At 52.6% G+C, this 21,439-nt stretch overlaps 1 protein-coding gene across 1 annotated transcript; it reads left to right on the forward strand.

Annotated features, from left to right (window-relative positions):
• Window positions 1–1,949: 1,949 nt before the first annotated feature.
• SDR42E2 (short chain dehydrogenase/reductase family 42E, member 2) lies at window positions 1,950–20,145 on the forward strand. Its single transcript, XM_027043161.2, has 11 exons — window positions 1,950–3,411; window positions 3,893–3,988; window positions 5,502–5,559; window positions 6,295–6,413; window positions 7,047–7,122; window positions 10,923–11,005; window positions 12,578–12,715; window positions 13,247–13,312; window positions 15,351–15,414; window positions 16,774–16,847; window positions 19,344–20,145. The coding sequence occupies exons 1-11, from the start codon at window positions 2,626–2,628 to the stop codon at window positions 19,581–19,583; spliced, it is 1,800 nt and encodes a 599-aa protein (XP_026898962.2). The 5' UTR covers window positions 1,950–2,625; the 3' UTR covers window positions 19,584–20,145.
• Window positions 20,146–21,439: the final 1,294 nt, after the last annotated feature.

Below are 21,439 nucleotides of genomic sequence, written 5' to 3' on the forward strand. Positions count from 1 at the left end.
AAGGCAGGAGGCATCCTGCACAGACAGGAACGTGTTGGGGAGCGGATGGATGGGTAAGGGGGTGAAGGAAGAAACACTGTTTCTTGGGGTTCCAGGACCACTTTGCGGCAGGACAGGACAGCACGCAGGGCCTTTGCGTCCTTTCCCTACCAGCAGCTAAGCCCATTTCACCCCATCCCTGTTCGGCGGGCCTCAGTTTCCCCTCTGTGAGAGCCTGCACCGGGCTCCAGAGACACGGGGGTGTTCCCACGCCGCGTGTGGGCGGGGCGGGAGGCGGGGCGCGGGGCGGGTCCCGGAGCCCAGCCCAGCCCCGCCCCAGGAGGCGCCCGCCCAGCAGCGCCCGGGCCTCACGCGGAGGAGGTGGGCTCAGCGCCGGGAGCATTTAGCGCCGCGGGAGCCCAGCCGGGTGAGCGCAGCCGGGCGCTGGCGGGAGCTGGGGGGTAGGGGTGCGGGTGGGGACAGCTGGGGACCCTGGGACGGGGGACGGGGCGGGGGGCCGAGGACACGCCCGAGCTGCCGCGGCCGGGGCTGGGGCTGCTCTCGGAGTGGAGGGGGGGGGGGGGGGGGCGAGGGGCACCTGCTCCTGCCCGCCTCCGGGACGCGCTGAGGCCGGGGTGGGTCCCTGGCGCCCCTTCCCCAGTTGCTTTCACCAAACTCCACTTTGGGCCCCCAGGGACCTGGACCCAGGCCGACCCATTTACTGAGACTCCATCAAAGTTAGCGAATGTTCTCTGAGCCTCAGTTTTCATCGCTGGGTGATGGGAGCGGCATCCTCTACTGCACGGGACTGCCAGGAGAATTAAATGCCGCCCTGGCTGCGGTCAGCAGGTGCTTGGCCGCAACACTCCCAGATGCAGAACAGTTCCCGGTGGTTTCATGCAGTCAGCAGCTACTTACCACCTGCTTGGCGCCAGCCCTGTTCTAGGTGCTGGGGACGCTGCTGTGAACAAAGCCCTACTGGAGCATGCTTTCCAGTGGTTTGCCAAGGGCTCCGGCATCTGCGTTTTCAGGATCACCTGGTGAGGTAGAGCAGCCAGGGTTATTTGGGTCCATTTTACAGCTGTAGATACTGAGGTACAGGGAGGTTGTAAGGAATTCACCCAGTCTGTCTGTCTGTCTGTCTGTCTGTCTCTCTCTCTCTCTCTCTCTCTCTCTCACACACACACACACACACACCCATAGGATAGAAAGCTCCAGTCCCGGAGACCAGTTCCTAGAACAGAGTCCTAGGCAGAGAAGGGCTCCACTCTGGGGCTGCATCCCCGTTGGGGAATTAAACTCATCCCCAGTGATGACTCAGATTTGGGATGTCTCCTCACTCTTAAACCCATGAGTGCCAGTGTTTATACAGCATGTGACTGTGTCCCTGACCTAGAACTTTGGAGAGCAGGGCAGTGATAAGGGGGAGACCAAAAGGTACAGCCCCTACATCTGTCAGGGCCCCTGCCCCTTGACACTCCCAGCAACAACCATGGGGCTCATCACTCAGTCACTCGGTTGTGCTCATTCTTTTTTTTTTTATGTTTATTTTACTTATTTTGAGAGAGAGAGAGTGAGAGAGAGATAGAGCATGAGCAGGGGAGGGGCAGAGATAGAAGGAGAGAGCGAAGCCCAACGCTGGACTCGAACTCACGAACCGTGAGATCATGACCTGAGTCGAAATCAAAAGTCAGGCTCTTAACCAACTGAGCCACCCAGGTGCCCTGTGCCCGTCCTTTTTTTTTTTTTTTTTTTTTTTACAGCCAGTAGGCATCATGCAGAGCAGAGACACCTGCCTCTGTATCCACAGGGCCTGGCAAACAGTTGACCCACGGTATATGGTCACTGCTGTTATTATGGTGACGATGATCATCCGGCCCCTGGTGCTGCCTTAGCCTCAGGTGGAGCAGGAGATGGGGGGGGGGGGGGGGATGAAGATGGTGATAGTGACTGAAGCTGGGTCACTTTAAGTCTGGAGTCAGGACGACAGGATCCTCAGTGCTGGACCCCGCGGTTCACCAACCTGACCCTGAAGCCAGCAGAGGGCTTGGGCAGACCTGTACTGCCAGCCACCTGCACTGCTGGGGCACCTGGGAGAACCAGGGGCTGCAGATTCAGGGTGGGGGTGGTGCAGCTCTTCCGTGCAGGTTCCCAAGCACAGAGCCCTTATAGACCCCATGGGGATTCCTCCTCCTCATCTCTTCCCTTTATTTCCCCTTCTCTCCTCTTCCTCCTCTTCCTTCTATCTCTTTCTCCAGGAAACCCTCCCCATCTTCCCAGTCAGAAGCGGTCACCTCCAGTCTGCTGGGGTTCCCCTGGGCATGATTTACTCTGCCTTCCTCTGGTACTGCATGGGAACGGGGATTTTAAGGAACTGGTAGAGAAGTTAGGAATGCTTGGTGTAAACCTCAGCCATGCAATGTGACTTTGGGCCTCAATTTCCCCAGCTGTAAAACACAAGGGAGGCAGCAACCACCTTGAAAGTTCTCAAAATTCTGAAAGGGACAGGTTCAAAGGGTCTCTAAGCACCCCCAGGGGTTCCCCTTAGTCTGATAATCCACATGACTTAAGACAACTCTAGAATGTTCTTTCTTCTATTTTTCTCTACAGGTGGACAGATGCTGGGTCTGCATGGCTCAGTAGAGAATGAAGCCCAACCCAGCAGGCTCCTCCCCAGAGGCCTGCAGAGCTGCAGGCCAGGGCGAGAAGCGCTGCCCCGTCTGCCGGGCCTGGGGAGGAGTCTCAGGCCTGGGGTCTGAGTCAGGGCCTGGCCCCGGGCCTGGTGCAGTTTCAGGGCCTACTACTGTTCTGGGGCCTGGGCCAGGGCATGGGGCTGTGTCAGGACCTGGGCTGGGGCCTGGTGTGGCTCTAGAACCTGGACCAGGGCTTGGTGCTGTGACCAGACCTGGACCAGGGCCTGGTGTGGTTCTAGAACCTGGACCAGGGCCTGGTGCTATTTCAGGACCCAGACCAGTGCATGGTGCTGTGTCCCTACCTGCACCAGAGTCTGGTGCTGTTCCGGGTCCTGGACCAGGGTCTGGTGCTGTGTCTAGGCCTAGGCCGGAGCCTGGTGCTGCTTCAGGACCTAAGCCAGGTCTGGGGCCTGGGTCAGGAGCTAGGTCAGTACCTGGGCCAGTACCTAGGCCAGGAGCTGCACCGTTACCTGGGCCAAGGGTAGAGCCTGGGCCCAGACGGGGTTCTGGAATTGGGTCCAAACCCAGTGAGCCAGAGACAGCCCCAACACTAGCACCACAGCAGAAGACTCAGGCCACACCCACGCAGGCCCCTAGGCAGAAGGTTCTGGTGACCGGAGGAGGAGGCTACCTGGGCTTTAGCCTGGGTTCTAGCCTGGCCAAGAGTGGCACTTCTGTCATCCTGCTCGACCTCCGCCGACCACAGTGGGAGCTGTCCCCGGGGACTGAGTTCATCCAGGTGCGGTGATGAGCATCTTGGGGACTGGTGGGGGGGCCCAGGCTGCTGGTGGAGGTCTGGGGACAGTGTCTGATGTGAAACCTGTGGTGTGATATTGAAGAGAACAGGCTCTTGGAATCAGACTATTTAAACTCTGGCATTTCCCAGCTGGGCAACCATGGCCACAAGGCTCCACATGTCTGAGCCTCCATGTCCCCATCCATAGAAAGCGGGATTCACAAGGGTCTTCTGGGGAGGCCATGAGACTGTGCACGTAAAACACCGAGCACAGCCCCTGTGAATTAGCTTGATAAATGGAGCCACCGACGATGATGAAGACGATGATGCCCTGTAGAATCATACACTAAATCCTGCCCCACAGCCTCTCCCACGGTGCTTGGCCTGGGTCAGGGGACCAGCTCTGGGAGCTGGCAAGGAGCAGGGTTGGTATCTCTGCCTTGGCCCAAACCTCCTGGCCCCATCTCTTCCTTCTGTGTTTCAGGCCGATGTCCGAGATGAAGAAGCCCTGTATCGTGCCTTCGAAGGGGTGGACTGCGTCTTCCACGTGGCATCCTATGGGATGTCCGGTGTTGAGAAGGTGAGCACCCCAACATACAATACCTGGAGTTAGAACGGGGTTCAGATCTGGGCTCTGTGCACCCCCAACTTTACGTGCCCTTCACCTAATCCAGGAAGGACTCAGACTATACCCAGCCTGCATTTTGCATCCATGGGACCACATGCCAGTTCTGCCACTTTCTCGCTGTGTGACCCAGGGCGAGTTAACTTAACCTCTCTGAGCCTCTGTTTCCTCCTCCGTACTAGTACTTACAGTGGGCTGGTAGCCATCAAAACAGACACCCTTTGACTCAGAAATCACACTGTGTATATATTTGCAGCATTGTTTTAAATAACAAAAACAGGAAGTAAAGTAAATGCCCATCAGTTAAGGACTATTTAAATAAATTGTAAAGTCTCCCCACATTGAAATTCTATGCAGCCATTCAACAGAATGAAGTAACTCAATATGTGTTGATAACAGAACAATTTCCAAGGAGCAAAAACAGTGTTTGATATCCTCCTGTTTGTATAAAAAAGAAGCTAGGATATTCACACGTGTGTATGTGCTGATATTAATAAGTATAGATTATGTCTAGAAATACACCGGCCTGTAATAGGAACAGTGGTTGCCTCTGCGGGGGGTGGGGAGGAAGGCTGGGAGTCAGGAATGGGAAGGACATTTCCTTTTCACTATATACCCTTGTTACTGTTTGAGTGATTTTTTTAAATGTTTATTTTTTTTTGAGAGAGAGAGAACACGCACACATGTGCATGTGGAAGTAGGAGAAGGGCAGAGACAGCAAGAGAGAGAGAGACAGTCCCAAGCAGGCCCTGCACTATCAGCACAGAGCCCAACATGGGGCTTGAACTCACAACCCTGAGATCAAGACCTGAACTGACATCAAGAACCAGACACTCAAGCAACTAACTGAGCCACCCAGGCACCCCTGTTTGAGATATTTTTAACCATGTGATTGTATTATCTATTTAAAAGCAACTGCAATGAGGATAAATATAGTTTAAAAATCAAGATAGAACCCATCTCCTAGTCTGGTCGGAAGGATTAAGTAAGATGCACAGGCTTCGCCCTTTCCCGGGCACACGAGCAGCTCTCTCTCTGTAGACAAGGTGTTTTTATTGTTCACACCCCAACCTCGCGAGGGCATGGACAGTATTACTCTTGTCTGTCTTATAGATAAGGAAACTGAGACTTCCATAGTGAGGAAATGACCCAAACATTTTGAGCCCCTTTTCTGGGTCAAACACTGTACCAAGTCCTCCCGTCGGGTGCATTTCATCCTGCTAACCACCCAGAGGGGAGGTGATGAGATAGCTGAGGGCCAGGCAGAGGTGGGGGGTGCTCAGGGGGATGCTGACAGAGCTGGGCACTGGTACCCAGGGCTCCTGCACCTCCTGTGGGCCTCCCAGATCCCTGCTTCTGAGCTGGACATTCTGTAGGCCCTGTCCTGCCCGACCCTAAGCCCAGCCTTATGGCCTCAGCGACGAGGCATGACAGCACCACGACTTCCCACCTCTGTCTTGTCTTTTAGCTGCAAAAAGAGCAGATTGAGTCTATAAATGTTGGAGGCACCAAACTAGTAATCAATGGTAGGCGCTCCGAGCTCCGTGTGACCTGCTGTGTGTTTCCTGCTTCTCTCCCCTCTCCTGCCACAGGCCCCGCCCTGGGGACAGGGTAGGGGGACAGAGGTGGGACCCTCCTCCCCTGCCCCCACCCACCCCAGTGTAGGGCCTGTGGGCAGCACATCCTTCCTAAACTGCAGACCTGCCCAGGCCCCTGCATGGGACGGGTCAGTGTGGCCACAGCATGTCTGGGGACACGGGCAGCGGAGTTTACATTTCAGGGATCAAGAGTTAGAAAAGTTGCTGAAGCACCAAAATAGAAGACCCACTTATGGGGGCTCTGGGCATGTCTGCCTTGTCCTGCATCTGGTCTTTTCTCTGATTCTAGAGTGTCTCTTTCCTATGTCCCCATTGATTGAAACTTTCTTCTGACTTGCCCCCAGCAAGGCAGCTCAGGGGCCACAGCCATACTGAGAAGGAGGAGTGAGCCAGCCTGGCTCCCAGGGCCCCACGGAGCAGGGACTTGACCCACACCCCTTCCCTCCTGAGCAGCTCTGTATTCTGGGAGGGCCCCAGGGGCCAGGATGTGTGGCAAAGACTGGGTGGAGGTCAGTGGATTCTCCCAGGGAGGTCCCAGTGGGCACCTCCTCCTCCAGCTTCTACTCATCTTGGCCCCGTGTGTGTGTGTGTGTGTGTGTGTGTGTGTGTGTGTGTGTGTGTGCGCGTGCGCGCGTGCTCATGTGTGTGCCGTTGTCACTGCAGTTTGCGTCCGTCAGCGAGTTCCAAGGCTCATCTACACCAGCACTGTCAATGTCGTGTTTGGCGGGAAGCCCATAGAACAGGGTGATGAGGACTCTGTGCCATATTTCCCACTGGAGAAGGTACCTGGCTTCCAGGAGAGGTGGGCAGGGCCACTGGGCCTGGGATCCACAGCCCGAAGGGTAGGGATGCATGGAAACCAGAGTCAGCTTCACAACTCAGGCTGAGTCCCATGAAGAAGGGGTCCCCAAAACCGGGTAGCACAAGCCTCCTATTTTAGGGGTTCTGAAATCAGACAGACTTGGCCTTGAGCCAGCCAGGCCACTCTCTACCTGTGGGGCCTTGTGCAAGTCACTTTGAGCCACTGTTTCTTCATCTGGGCGTGAAAACACCACCCCGGTGGGGTGTGGAGAGCAGGCAGCGAGTTGATGCGTGTGAAATGCCATGAACACTTGGAGGACTGCATGGAAATAGTTCATCCAGTGCACACGCAGCATCTGCATCCCGGGGCTCGCGCTGGGGGCCAGCAAGACCCTCCCCGAGTGAAGGAGCTCTGGTCGTCATTACTGCTCTGAACTCTGCTCCCATGGCTCCTACCCCAAGGGAAAAGAAGGGCGCTGGCCATTTCCCAGGGGGAGCCCCCAGAATCCAGCCCCTATGTAGTCTGAAGCAGGGAGGGCAGCCCTGGGCCCAGAGGGGCTGGGCAGTGCCGCTGACGCCTACCTGGTGGTGCTCTTCTCCTTGTCCTCTGGCAGCATATGGACCACTACTCACGAACCAAAGCCATCGCTGACCAGTTGACCCTCATGGCCAATGGCACACCTCTCCCAGGTAAGTGTCGTGGGGCCCTACTCAGGGCAAATGCACATGCCCCCCGCTGCCTCCCCCCAGAATATATGTGCGAGTCTAGCTTTCAGCTTCTATGTTTCTGAGGTTCACCTTCCTTCCAAAGGACAGTTCCCCAGGGCCTCTGTCATTCATCATTCCACAAATTCTGAGCATCTGCTATGTGCCCAAACCCCATCAGGGACATAGTCTGGAGAAAGTCACGTCCAGTCTCTGCCCTCAAGTTGCTCACATCTTGGGTGAGGGAAGAGACAGATAAGAGTGGATCTTTCTTCTGCCACATAGGAGTAGATCTAGTTTAAGGATGTTTTTTACTTTTTTAAAAAATTTTTTAATGTTTATTTATTTTTTGAGAGAGAGAGACAGTGCACAAATGGTGGGGGGGGGGGGGCAGAGAGAGGGAGACACAGGATCCGAAGCAGGCTCCAGGCTCTGAGCTGTCAGCACAGAGCCTGACGAGGGCTTGAACCCACAAACCGTGAGATCATAACCTGAGCCAAAGTCGGATGCTTAACCGACTGAGCCACCCAGGTGTCCCTTACATGCTAATTTTATATGCAAAGGTCTCAGTAATTCTTTACAGCATCCATATGAGCTAAGAATCCTAAGGATCCCCTGCTTTCCAAACTCAGGAGCCAGATAGATTTAGATATATCCCTTGTTCTTCAAGTGATCACTTTCTGCTTTCTGAAATTCAGAAACTAAAAAAGAATCAGAAAACTTGGTTTCTCTTACTACCTTAAGTATCTAAACTCAGGAGCCAAGTAGATTTGGAGAGTGAGGGCTGGTTGCAATTATAATCCCCAGATTTACAGGGGAGGAGGCTAAGGCTGAGAGCTGAACTGACTTAGCTAAGGTCCCCTGGCTATTAGGTGGCAGAGGTGGGATTTGAACACCCCACCCCTAGGGGGCGTCTAACCCCAGAGCCTGGAGCTGAACCATCATGCTTCACTGCAACCACAGCTGAGCAGGCCACTGAGCACAGGCTCTTTTCCCTAAAATCCTCCCACTCCATCCTGGCACCCTGGGCCTGTCAGGCCTTGACCCCTGATCCCAGTGGGAACATACATCCGGCTGTTTTCCCAGGGGGTTGACCCTGTGCGGTTGAACTGTCTTTTCTGCCTGGAGCCTTCCATGGCCGGACCAGCAGCCTGCAAAACAGACACTTAATCCTTTGGACAAGAATTATTTATACGAGCATCCCCAGCTCTTCGTGGTTGGGAGTCATGGATACCCTGGGCCCTGCCCCTCTGTGACGTGGCTGCCCAGTGCCCCGCCAGTCAATGTCAGCTGCAACCTGACCTCCCCGCCGCTCCCCTGACCATGCCCAGGTGACCCAGAGTTTAAAATTAGCTGTAGTCTGCTTACAGAAAAGCTCACCTGATACCTGCCTTCCAGGAGTCCAACCGTGGTCACGCTGGGTGATTTCCAGTCCCTGCTAACACAAGCTGGTCCCTGAGACTCTGCCTGTAACCCGGCAAGGAGAGCCCTGGTCCCTGAAGCAGAGCCCTGAGAGTGCAGATCTCAGCTCAGTGTGATGGGACAAATGACCACAAACTTGGTGGCTTAAAACTGAAAGGTCTTCTCTTGTGGTTTACAGCCAGATGTTGGAGATCAAAGTGTGGCTTGGGCTGCACTTCCTGTAGGAGGCTCTATGGGAGGATCATTTCCCAGCTTATGGCCGCACTCATTCCTTGCGGTTCATGTGTCTCTTCTCTGTGAGTCCCTTATAAGGGATACTTGACATTGGATTTGGGGCTCACCAGCGTAATCCAGGATGATCTCATTTTGAGAGCCTTAATTGTATCTGCAAAGGCCCTCATCCAAATAAGGTCATATCCACATGTTCCGGGATGTGGGCATATCTTTTCTGGGGCTACCACTCAGTCCGCTGCACTGGCCTCATTGTAAAGTGAGGATATCGGTGGAGAGGCAGTCAGGGTGTTTGGCTATGACCCAGGACACTGGCCCTGGCAAAGTTTGCGAGGAAAAGGAACTTACTACGGAAGGATGTTGGATAGCTTCTGGAAAATATATTTGCAGAAAAATGATCACCAGAGCTTGCAAAAAGGACAGGGTTGGGGCAGCTCCGGGGACCTGGGTGGCAGGAGCTGGTGACCAGTCTCTTCAGGGTGAACCCACTCTGAGGATTTTAGAGCCCGGTGTCAGTGATACCGAGAGTCACATTCCTGGGTGAGAACATGTCACTGGCCCAGCTTGGGTCCCGTGGCCACCACCTCAGAGGAGAGTGACACATCTGGTGCATCTAGACTGATGGTCCCCTAAGACCTTGTGCAGAGGGGGAGGGACCCCCAAAGGAAGGTGGGCTTCTGGTCCCAGAGGACGATGTACACTGGGGCTTCCCAAACTGGGGTGTGGTCCCTTGGGGAACCTGAGCCTCAGGAGAGTAGGAACATCTTCCAGAAGGTTCCATCTCCAGGGGTTGGGATTGAAAGTCAAATAATTTACAAATAAGTAATTTAAAAAAAATTTTTTTAATCTTAAATAGATTATGAGATAAACTGAAATTTTTGTAGGGTTTCTTAAGACTTGACAGACATATGTCTGTGGCAGCCTTCAGGCTGTACCCCCAGACTTCTCCAGAGGAGACTCACTTACTGCTTCCATCCATGTGGGGAGACCCGTGCCAGAGAAGTTGGGGGGCTCTGGACCAAGCTCCCTGTTGGTCTGGGGTACTCTGCTGGCACAGAGCAGTGAGAGTGAGGGGGACAGCCTCCAGGCTCTTGTGCTGATGGCTCGTCTCTTCCCTTCTCCACTGATTGCCTGAAAAGTACAATCGTTACCACTATTTACAAAGCACCCATTTTCCAAGGAGACCGAGACTGCGCGAGCAGAAACACAGAGTCCGTTTGTAGCATCAGAACCTGGGCTTTGGTCCCCCATCTCATCTCTACTGGGCTGAGCTGTGTGCCCTTAGGCAAATCGCGTCCCTTCTCTGAGGCTTGGTTCTTTGATCCAGAAGCAGGGATAGTAACAGTTCTCACCTCATAGGGTTGCCTTGAAGGAAAAAACCCTGGGGGCACCTGGGTGGCTCAGTTGGTTAATCCTCAGACTTCATCACAGTTTATGGGTTCGGGCCCCGCATCAGGCCCTGAGCTGATAACTCAGAGCCTGGAGCCTGCTTCAGACTCTGTGTCTCCTTTTCTCTCTGCCCCTCTCCCACTCACACTGTCTCTCTCTGTCTCTCAAAAATAAATAAGTAGACATTAAAAAAAAAAACAAAACCTGGCTTACCAGAGCACCAGGCACATAGTAGGCTCTCCCTGAGAGCCACCAGAGTCCTTATCTAGCTGATGATCAGAAAAAGGAAAGAGCTACAGCTATTGGCACAAAGGAGTGAGGGTCTCTCTGTTCATCTGTAAAATGGGCACAGTAGGACTCTCAGGGGAGCCAAAGGAGATTATGTCTGCCAAGTGCTGACTGAACTGTCATGGGCCACGTACATATCTGCATCTCAGTCTTACCTCTGTTACTGGCCCGTGAGCATCATGAGGGCAGGGACCATTTCTTGGTCATCCTTGGGTTCTCCACAGCATCCATCCCAGGGCCCAGTGCAAGGGGGAGAGGTTGGGAAACCCCTCAATGTTGTTTGTTAAATGACTGACTGATCGACTGAGAATAAGTAATTCAATGAGGAAAGCCCAAGGGGCTGTCTTCCCTGCCAACCTATCCAGGTAAGGACCAGGAGATGTGGACAGCATGTCTGTGTCTTTCCCTGCTGGTCCACCCCTCCCCAGGCCCTGACCTCCCTCCCTGTGTCCTAGGAGGAGGCACTCTGCGGACGTGTGTGCTCCGGCCCCCAGGGATCTATGGCCCTGAAGAGCAGAGGCACCTGCCCCGTGTGGCGGTATGTCAACCCAGGCCTGTGCGCAAGGCACAGGAGGAGTCTGGCTGATGTGTGCATGGATGGGACTCTTCCAGTCTACAGTCACTGTGTCAGTCTTGGGTCAATGTCCTGAGCCTGGGACTCTTAGTTCTGGGAGATGTCCCTATCCCTATCAGACCCATGAGGAACAAAGGTCTCAGTGTGTGCCAGCCAGGGTTAGGCACAGGTTGGAGAGACACGGAGCTATGACCCCAAAGAGGCAGAGGGAGCCTACTGTCCCTACTCAGATGTGGGCTCAAAGATGGCTCATCTCGTGCTGCCATATAGAAAGCCTCTCTCCAGAGAAAGCCAGGTGCCAGCAGTATAGCTATGAGGGACTGGAGGCCCTGTCCTCACATTTCTCACAGCCACGTCAGGGAGATGGATGCCACAGTCACAGAGTCAGTGTGGTAAGGGCTATGTGGAGGAAGGAAGGAGAATGTGGGAGCACAGCAGAGAGGACCTGGTAGGGGCAGTCCAGGAGGACTTCCTGGAGGTAGTGATGCCTATGCTGTTTGGAAAGAGAAGAAAGAATTAACCAAGGAAATGGGGTGGTAGAGAGAAGGTGGTCCAAATAGAGCAGCCAGCTTGGGTACAAACCTGGAAATTAGAAAGATCACTATTCCAGGCTTCAGGACAGATCAGTGAACAAAGCAGACAATGATTCCTATCCTTGTGGGGCTTATATTTTCACAGGAGGAGATGGATAATACGCATGATAAATGATAAAGAGTGTTCGAAGGTGCCGGGTACGATGGAGAAAGAGGACGGGGGAGCAAGGTGTGGGAGCTGGGCGCACAGGCAGCCAGGGAGTCTCATCGAGCAGGGGACAGGGGAACCTTGAGGCTTCTTCACCTTGAAGGAGCTGGCAGGGTGCACCACACGAGTGTTTAGGGGAGGACCTTCCAGGCAGGGGCAGGCCCCGAGATGGGAGCCTGCTGCACAATCCAGGGGGAGGCCATGTGGCAGGAGCTGGGTGCACGAGGGAGTTAGTAGGAGATGAAGTCCGAGAGTAGCTGGGACCAGGTCAGAAGGGCCTTCTGAGCCGTTGTCAGGACTTTGGCCTTCAGCTTGGCAGTGGGCGTCTGAAAGACTCTGAGCAGGGAGACACAGGATCTGACTTCAAATTCAGAAGGATCCCCCTGGCTGTGTGGAGAACAGCAGCAAGGACCATGGGTGGAAGCCGAAGCGGCTAGGAGGCTATTTCGGTGTCCAGGTATAGGAGCCGGGCAGCGGCTTCTCACAGCCATGAGAAGTGGTTGGATTCTGGACAGATTCTAATAGAGTCCAGTGGGTTTGCAGGTGGCTTGGATGTGGATTGGAGAGAAGGGAAGGCCAGCGGAGGCTCCAGGGTTTCAGCCTGAGCCACAGAGTGCTCTCTAGTAAGATGTGGGGGGGATGGTGAACAGGAGCTAGAAGGTCAGGTGCACGCTCCAGGACATGGAGGCGTCGGGACCTGGGTCTGGCCTGGAGCTAGAAATTTGGGAGCCATCATCATATAAATGGTATTCAAAGCCACTCCAGACTTGGGTTTGTGTTTATCACCCTCTCCAGAGCCACATCAAGAAGAGACTATTCATGTTCCGATTTGGGGACCGCAGGACACAGATGAACTGGGTCCACGTGCGCAATCTGGTGCAGGCACACGTGTTGGCAGCCGAGGCCCTCACCGTGGCCAAGGGCTATGTAGCTGTGAGTCTCCTGCCATGCTGTCCCCACCTCCCCCCAGCAGACGGCAGGCGGGGTGCCCCATCCCTAGGGGGTTCCTGGCTCACACACATTTCTCCCTAACTCAAGATGGCCAGTGGGACTGTGGGCCCAGGGAAGCTAGGGGTGGGGTGTCTTTATAGGGCATCGCTAACTCCTTGCGGTAACCCTGTGATGTAGGTGTTGTGGATCCTGGTAACCAAATGCTAAGCATTTTACCTATGCTGTCACATTTACTCTTCACAATAGCCCAAGAGGGAGATCCCATTATTTTCGTCCCATTTAGGTACAGAGAGGTTAAGTGACTCTGCCGAGGTCACACAGCTTTTCAGTGTGGAAGTCTCAGAATTCAAAGGGAATTACCCAGGTCTGTCCCCAGGGTTAGACAATGGCCATGACTCCTCAATGGCTGCTCGGGAGAACTGGGGAGTCAGGGCAGCTGCTGGCCATCTGAAAGGGTGGGGTCAGGCGGTGGGCAGATGCCTGACTGTCCCCCTCCCTGTGTGTCCCCCTCAGAGTGGCCAGGCGTACTATATCAATGACGGGGAGAGTGTCAACCTCTTCGAGTGGATGGCCCCACTGGTAGGTGCCCAGATGTCCACCTGCCTCCACCCCAAGTGAGAATTAAAGGATTCTGCACATCTCCTCTCCTTGTCATCCTTTCCTACTTCCGGAAAATCGGAAGATTTCACATTGAAAAACAGCTCTAGCAATAGTATCCACTGGGCAACATTGGAACTGGCTGGAGCTGGGTTGTGGCTCCCCCTTTGGGGGACCATGTACTCTCCTGGTTTGCCTTAGCCTCTCCCAGTCTGATTCTTGATTTTTTTTTTTTTGTTTTTAAATGTTTAAAAATTATTTTATGAGAGAGCACGGGAGAGGGGCCGAGAGAGAGAGAGAGAGAGAGAGAGAGAGAGAGAGAGAATCCCAAGCAGTCTCCATACTCAGCATGGAGCCTGAGGTGGAATTCAATCCCATGACCCTGGGATCATGACCTGAGCCCAAACCAAGAGTTGGATGCTTAACCGACTGAGACACCCAGGTGCCCCCTAATTTTTTTTAAGTTTATTTATTTATTTTGATTGAGAGAGAGAGAGGGAGAAAAATCCCAAGCAGGCTTAGGGGCAGAGAGAGAGAGGGAGAGAGAGAACCCCAAGCTGGTTCCATGCTGTCAGCGTGGAGCCCAATGTGGGGCTCAATCTCATGAACCAAACCATAAGATCATGACCTGAGCTGAAATCAAGACTCAGACGCTCAACTGACTGAACCACTCAGCTGCTCCCTGATTCCTGATTTATGTCGACTTGCCCTGTGGAAGTTTGCTCAAGATGCCCCCACACTATGTGATGAAGCTGTGTAAGGGGTAAGTGGAAGGTAGACTGAAGTCGAAGGAAGCTGTTAGCCCTGGGGCTTCCTGTGCTGCAGCCCCTCCGAGAACCCTGGCCTCCACACCCAGCACCCTGCAGACTCCTTCTTGGGGCCAGGCCTGCCTGGAAGAGGTTGACCAGAACCCCTCTGATGGAGGATCCATCTGTGGGGCATGCAGACATGTCAATGTCAACAGCTTTATTGAGCATATACTGTTCAATTCACCTATTTAAAGCACATAATTCAATGGTTTTTAGTATATTTAGAGTTGTGCAACCATCACCCCAAAGCCCTACACAGCCACGAGTCTACTCTCTGTTTCTATAGATTTGCCTATTCTGGACATTTCGTATAGATGGAATCGTACAGTATGTGAACTTTTGTGTTAGGCTTCTTTCATTTAGCATCATGAGTTCAAAGTTCATGTGTAGCCTGCATCATATCAGTATTCATTCTTTTTTTACTGCCCAAAAATATTCTATTCCAGGGATAGACCACATTTTGTTTATCCATCCATCAGTTGATAGAAGTTGGGCTTTCTTGACTTTGGGGCTATTATGAATAAGATTGTATACGTTTTTTGTGGACGTACGTTTTCATTTCCCTTGGGTGTTTACCTAGGAGTGGAATTGTTGGATCATATGGTATCTCTGTTTAACCTTTTGAGGAACTGCCAGGCTGTTTTCCAAAGTGGCTGCACCATTTTACATTTCCAAAACCAGTGTAACAGGGTTCCATTCTTCCATATCTTTGCCAACACTTGTTATTGCCGTTTTTTTGTTGTTTTGTTTTGTTTTGTTTTGTTTTGTGACCCAGACAGTTTTTATACAAGTGAAGACTTCATCTTGTGCCAGCCTATCTCTTCATGCATCTCCTACCACCCTCCACACACATGCCGGATTTTTTTATTATTATTCCTTAATAGCAGAAAAGTCAATTCTAGAAAAATTAGGTTTTACGTTAAGTGCCTTGGAATGTCTTTGGGTGTAGGCAGATGGAAATAATAACTAAATGATGTGAATGATCCCAGGTTAAAAACCTACCCATGCATCCATGCCCTGCTTGATTTTTCTAGATCAAAGCTTTCCATTTCAAGACTGGCACAGGGTTGGGGCTGGCTGCTGGGTTTGCCCTCTTGGGTGGGCAGGCAGAGGGCTGGGTGGTACCTCTGCAGAGGGCAAAGGGAACATGTGGCCTTTCCACACCAGCCCCTGAAAGACCATTTCTCATCTCAGGCCATGTTTCCTTGCAGTTTGAGAAGCTAGGGTACAGCCAGCCCTGGATCCAGGTGCCCACTTCCTGGGTTTACCTAACAGGTAAGGGAAGGGGTGTGTGTATTACAAGCCCTCCATGTACCAGGTGCACATGCATCACCTTATTTCAAGCCCAGGGCCAGGACTAGGTGGAGACGAGTGAGGCACTGAGGGCACAAAATCTAAGGAGACCGTCACTCTCAGGGGTCAGGTGCTCCAAGCCCGATCTGCATTTGCCTGGCAACCTCCTTGCCATAGTCCTGACCCTGAATAAACCCTATCCTATTTTCTAGGTGGGTATGATTGGACCCAAGTAAAGATGAGGCCTCTGAGGCCCTGAGAGGTTAGTGACCTGCTCATGGAGCCACAGTGAGAAAGCGGGAGAGGCAGGTTCACACCCGGGCTTGGCTGACTTCAAAACCCACACCCAGTCCTGTGGCCCATCTTGGAAGGCATCACGCCAGTCAGGGGGACAGGGGGCCCTGGGGCTGAAGAGAAGTCTGCCTCGGAGCAGGTGGAGCTTCCTCTGCACCCTGAAGCTCAGTCTCTACTCTCATCCGCACCCCCCATCATCACCACTGCGGGCCTCCTTCCAGCCGGAATGCAGACATCAGGCATGGAGTGGTCAGCCCAAGGGGGACCAGTGATCCTCATGACACGAAGAGCTGCGTTCCTGGAAAATCTTAGCTAGATCTGTTGTATTTTAAATGCATTGGGGTGCTTGACATTTAAAGCAGGGATTTACAAACTTATGCCCACTAGGCCACACGTGGGGTGACTTCTCACGCACAGTGTTGCCACAATGATTGACACTCTTTGACCCCCCAGCTGGGGAAAGAGCAGCTACAGGTTCTGGCAGTTATATAGGATTGTATAGTGTTCCTAGCGAGCTAACTATAACCCCCTAGTTCTTAACGCTGGCTGCGCATTAGAATCACCTGGGAGCTTATAAAACATAAAAATGCCTCAGCCGCATCCCAGACCAATTACCTCAGCATCAGCAAGAGCAAGGGGGTGGGGGAAGCATGAGCATTTTTAAAAGTGGTCCGGTTGAGAACCACCGTTGCAACTTCTTTCTCTCCTACTCAAGAGACCACATTGGAATACAAGTGAGGGGGGGAAGGAGACATGATTTGAGATAACTCTGAATCTGCTCTGATTTGTTTTCAAATGTCAGTCCTTTAATATTAATAACAACGTACTTGTGACACATTTCACAGCCAAACAAGCCCCCACCCCCACCTCCCCGGCACAAGCTGACAACTCCTGATCTAAAGGAACCCAGGGACAGGAGAATTTTGCAAAATGAAGAGACTCCCCCTAGCAAAGCAAATAATGCCCCCAACTCATTTGTCCCCGAGGGTCTCCCCAGAGCTTGCAGAGCAAGGCCCCCTGGTCACTGGCCCTTCTCTCCCCCCACAGCTGCGGTGATGGAGTATGTGCACCTGGCCTTGAGGCCCATCTGCAGCGTCCGACCACTGCTCACCCGGAGTGAGGTAGGTGGGCTGCTGGGGCGGGAGGGGGGGGGGGAGGTGCCCTGCACCACAGCCCCACCGCCAGCTCCCCTCACCCGTTGGACACCATAACTGGATCCTTGTCTGAGGTCTCAGAACCTTCCTTGTGGGCCCAAATCTAGTGCTAGCTTTTTACAATCATCCCAGCCTCTGGGCTTTTGCTTAGGCTGTGCTTTCTTGGTCTGAAATGTGATTAGCTCTGAGCCTGTCCCTCATCCCTGTCATTCATTCATAAGCAGCTTATCTTCGCTGCCAGACCAGAAGCTCCCAAAGACAGGTTCTGTGACATTCACATTTTTGAATATGCCAACACTCCCCACCAGTGCCACCGACACTCGAGACACATGCACACAGAACCTGGTGGTTCTAGGTTCACGGTTCATGCTTACTGAATAATAAGTATACAAGTGCCTACTGTGTACAGAATACTATTCCCAAATGATGATGCAGATTTCTCTTTGTACATACAGTTTAAAAGAGAGGATGTTTTAATGCAGGTTGTAAATAGTAGTGTTTGGCATTACTTGCAAAATCCTTCCAGTTCACTCTGCATTTGATTCTCTCTGATGTCCTGCTAAGTTAGTAAGGGCAAGAGATTATGATGGTGTTTTATGATAAGAAACTGAACTTTATAAGAAACTGAACACTGGAGAAGTTAGTGCTTGTCCAAGGTCACACACTTTGGGAATTGACTTCATACTCCAAGCTCAGTGCTGTTTAACTCAGACGATAGGGAATGGGCCACAGCAAGAAGCACTTCCCTGTGGTTTCTCCTTTGAACTATCCAGACTAGCAGAGGAAAGAGAATAATGACAATAGTGGCCATCTACTGAGTGGTGATGATATGCCAGGTGTTGTGCTTTATATCATTTAGTTTTCAATGCCACTTGAAATTGTAGACTGTTACCTTCATTTACAGAGGAAATGAGACACACAGGGGTGAAAAAACCTGCCCATGAACATGCACTTAAGAAGCAGAGCTGGCATTTGAACCCAGACCAGACCTAAATGATTTCAAGCTCAAAGCGAATCAGGAATCACATTAATGTAAATTAGTTACCAAGTCGCTGCTGAATTGCGGAAGGGACTTAGCTCCCCTCCTTGTTGTTTCACTTGTAAGTTTCCTTGTTCAGCTAAGGGGCAAAGGATCCCTACTTAGCTAAGGAAGTTTCTGGGCACTATGGCTCTGGCGCCCTCTGCTGGTCAAACTGTGACATACCCAACCAGCTAGTTACAGTCCGATTCATTGAACATTTTTTGAGCCCCTAATGTGTGCCAGGAACTGTGTGGAGTAACTAAGGCAAGACACAGCCCTTACCTCGAATACCTCACAGTCCAAAGGGGAAGACAACCGGGAAACCTAACACAGTATAAGGCCTATACTGAAGGAAATTATTAGGAACTTCAGAGCACACAGAAGGGGCACCTGAGCTAGGTCTGAGGCAGTTAGGGAGACTTCCCAAAGTAAGGTAACATCTAAGCCTGAGATCTGAGAGCACTGTGTCCAGGACCTTGCTGATCTAGTTCCCAGCTGTATCCCCCAAAGCCTTGAACTTACTACCTGGGGCAAAAAGGAACAAGACTGGCCTCTCCCCTCTCCCACGAGTATCCAAGACCAGCAGCTTGGCCAGAGGGGCTGTTTCAGTGCCATGGGAGAATCAAGCCATTCTCTCAGACCCCCTCCAAGTGTCCGGCTGAGGAACAACAGAGGAAGACATGAGGTGGGAGGGCATCCTCTCTCCGGTCCCAGCACGGCCAGGAAGTGCAGGGCCTGGAATGCGGCTCCCCTGTGAGTTTAGGCAAGTGATCTAACCTCTGTAAAGAGGAGACAGTGTTAGTGCCACCTCAGGGAATTAAATAAGATAAGGCCTAGGAAGGATTTAGCCCAGACCAGGCACAGGGCCTGTTCAGTTATTCATAACTGTCAGTACTGCCCTTGAAGCCTATGGGGCCCCAGGCAGCCCAGAAGCTGGAGAGAATCATGTCTTCATAATTGAATTCCTCTCTTAGGGAAGTTTAACCAGGGAGGGTGTGAAGGCTGTGTCCTGGGGCTGTAGCCAGAGAAGCCTAGCGTGTTTCCTGGGGACATTTCCGGAGAGCAGCGCCCGGGGCCCGGGCAGGGCGGTCAGCTTCTTTTAGAATATAGCCAAGAACCTGCTGACTCCCAGCCCTGTGCTAGGCCGCTAGCCCGGGAAGGGACGTGCAGAGGTGGGACCGTCATTTTGGGGGGACTGAGAAGTTCAGTAGGGTGGGGGAGATGCAGAAAACGCCTCCTGGAAGCCTCGCTCTCGAGGAAAATGGGAGAAGGGAGAAAGGAAATCTTCCCTGAGGAGGTGCGAGACTGCAGCACATGGGATCTGATGTGCGAAGGAAGGGAAACTCCTGCCCTCTCTTCCCTGTGGGTAACACAAGTTGGAATGTGTTTCCCACCCTCATGGGCCCGCCACTCTGCTACCCACCCCCCCCCCCCCCCCGCAGGTGCGCAGCGTGGCCGTGACACACACCTTCCAGATCGCCAAGGCCCGCGCCCAGCTTGGCTACGCGCCAGACAAGTTCCGCTTCGCCGACGTCGTCGAGGAATACGTGAGGTCTACGAGCCGGCGGTCCCGCGGCTCCACCGCGCGAACACTCCTACAGTTGCTGCTCGGGCTGCTGCTGCTGCTCGGGCTGCTCGCCCTGGCTCTACATCTCGTAGGCCTGCAGCCGTCCAATGTCTGACCTGCGCCACTGGCCACTGCCTCCTCTTACCCAGCTTCACCTTCTGGGCTTGGACCCGCCCCCGAACCACTGCCCCGGCCACACCCCGCCCCCTGGGCTTGGGCCCACCCCCTGGGTCTTGACTCCGTCCCTGCCCTGCCCCCCCAGGCTTGGGCACGCCTCTGCTCCTCCTCTTGAGCCACGGCCCCGCCCTGGCCCCGCCCTCTGGGTCGCCCAGGCTTCATGCCTGGCCTGGCGGGGTTACCGAGGAGGTAGCCGTAAGGCCTCCTCCGCCTTCTAGGCTTTCTCCCTCTGCTCTGCCCAGACCTAGCCCGACCCCGGATTCTCCCCTGCTTTGGTTCCGCCCTGTTTCTGGCCCTACCGGTAGGATTGAGCCTTCCCCTTGGTTTCTCCTTCCGGGACTGGCCTTGCTCCTCCTTCTGGATCCGGTCCCTCCCCTCTCCTGCTTGTAATTCTGCCTAGCCCCGCCCTCTCCCTCTCTGGCTCCACCCCCTCCCCAGCCACGCCTCCTAGGTGAGCTCTTAGGGCCTGGCCGGAGTCATCTCTAGCGGCTAAATGCTGGCGGCGGGGGGGGGGGGGGGGGGGGATTTGCAGCTGTTGCCTTTCTAGAGACATTGGACCGTCCTCACTGCCCAAGCTCCTTTCTGTTTGTCCTGAGACAGTCTTGGGGTCTTGGAATAGACCGATTCTAGGAGAATTGCTTTTGATCTGCTACCTTGATGTTTTGGTTTCCCTACGTGATGATAGCCAGGGTTGGAGGGACACCGGAGACCCAGGCTTCTGCCTAGCCAGACCTGGCCTTTTGGGTTTCCAGTTTGTGAGTCTGGGGCTGATAATAAGCACAGGCTTCTGTGTCAGAAAAGATCTAAAACGAAACAAAACTTTTTAAGGTGGTCAAAAGATACAAACTTCCACTTATAAAATAAATAAGTTATGGTGATATAATGGTTACTATGGTTAATAATACTATATTATATATGTGAAGGTTGTTAAGAGAGTAGATCTTCAAAGTTTTCACCACAAGGAACACAGGGTGGCTTGGTTGATTAAGTGTCTCACTCTTGATTTCAGTTCAGGTCAAGATCTCGCAGTTTGTGAGTTTGAGCACCATGTTGGGCTCTATGCTGATAACACGGAGCTTGCTTGGGATTCTCTCTCTCTCTCTGCCCCTACCCTGCTCACTCTATCGCTCTCTCTTTCAAAACAAACAAACAAAAAACTTTTAAAAAGTTTTTATCACAAGAAAAAATTATAACTATATGTGGTGACAGATGTTAACTGGATATTGTGCTCACTTCACAGTATATACATATATCAAATCATGTTGTACACCTGAAGCTAATATTCTATGTAAATTATATCCCCAAAAATAATCTTTTAAAGAATTGGACCTTTTGAAAAAGTACCAATATAATTGTAATGGGAAGAATTAGAACTTGTTTTGGTTATACTTTATAATTTGGTATTTCTTCCATATATGTATTTTTAATGTCTTTAATGCTTATTTATTTTTGAGAGAGGGAGAGAGAGACAGAGCATGAGAAGGGGAGGGGGAGAGAGAGAGGGAGACACAGAATCCAAAGCAGGCTCCAGGCTCTGAGCTGTCAGCACAGAGCCCGACGTGGGGCTAGAACTCAGGAACTGTGACATCATGACCTGAGCTGAAGTTGGATGCTTAACCAACTGAGCCACCCAGGTGCCCCTATTTCTTCCATATATTAATAAGGGAGCAGTGGTGATCACCAGAATCTTTAATGTTTAAACTCACAAAACTTCGTAATCCAGCCTTGCTCTCCACAGAAACAGTGCCCCCTTCCACATTGTCTTGGTATTGATTGTATCAAGATATCAGTGTT

The sequence above is a fragment of the Acinonyx jubatus genome, chromosome E3, assembly GCF_027475565.1.
Source record: "Acinonyx jubatus isolate Ajub_Pintada_27869175 chromosome E3, VMU_Ajub_asm_v1.0, whole genome shotgun sequence".
NCBI classification, from domain to species: Eukaryota; Metazoa; Chordata; class Mammalia; order Carnivora; family Felidae; genus Acinonyx; species Acinonyx jubatus.

Coding starts and splice junctions, on each gene's coding strand:
- SDR42E2 (XM_027043161.2), top strand. CDS start 2,626: ATGAAGCCCAACCCAGCAGGCTCCTCCCCAGAGGCCTGCAGAGCTGCA. Junction 11,006..12,577: donor GGCACCTGCCCCGTGTGGCG/GTATGTCAACCC, acceptor CACCCTCTCCAG/AGCCACATCAAGAAGAGACT. Junction 16,848..19,343: donor CACTGCTCACCCGGAGTGAG/GTAGGTGGGCTG, acceptor CCCCCCCCGCAG/GTGCGCAGCGTGGCCGTGAC.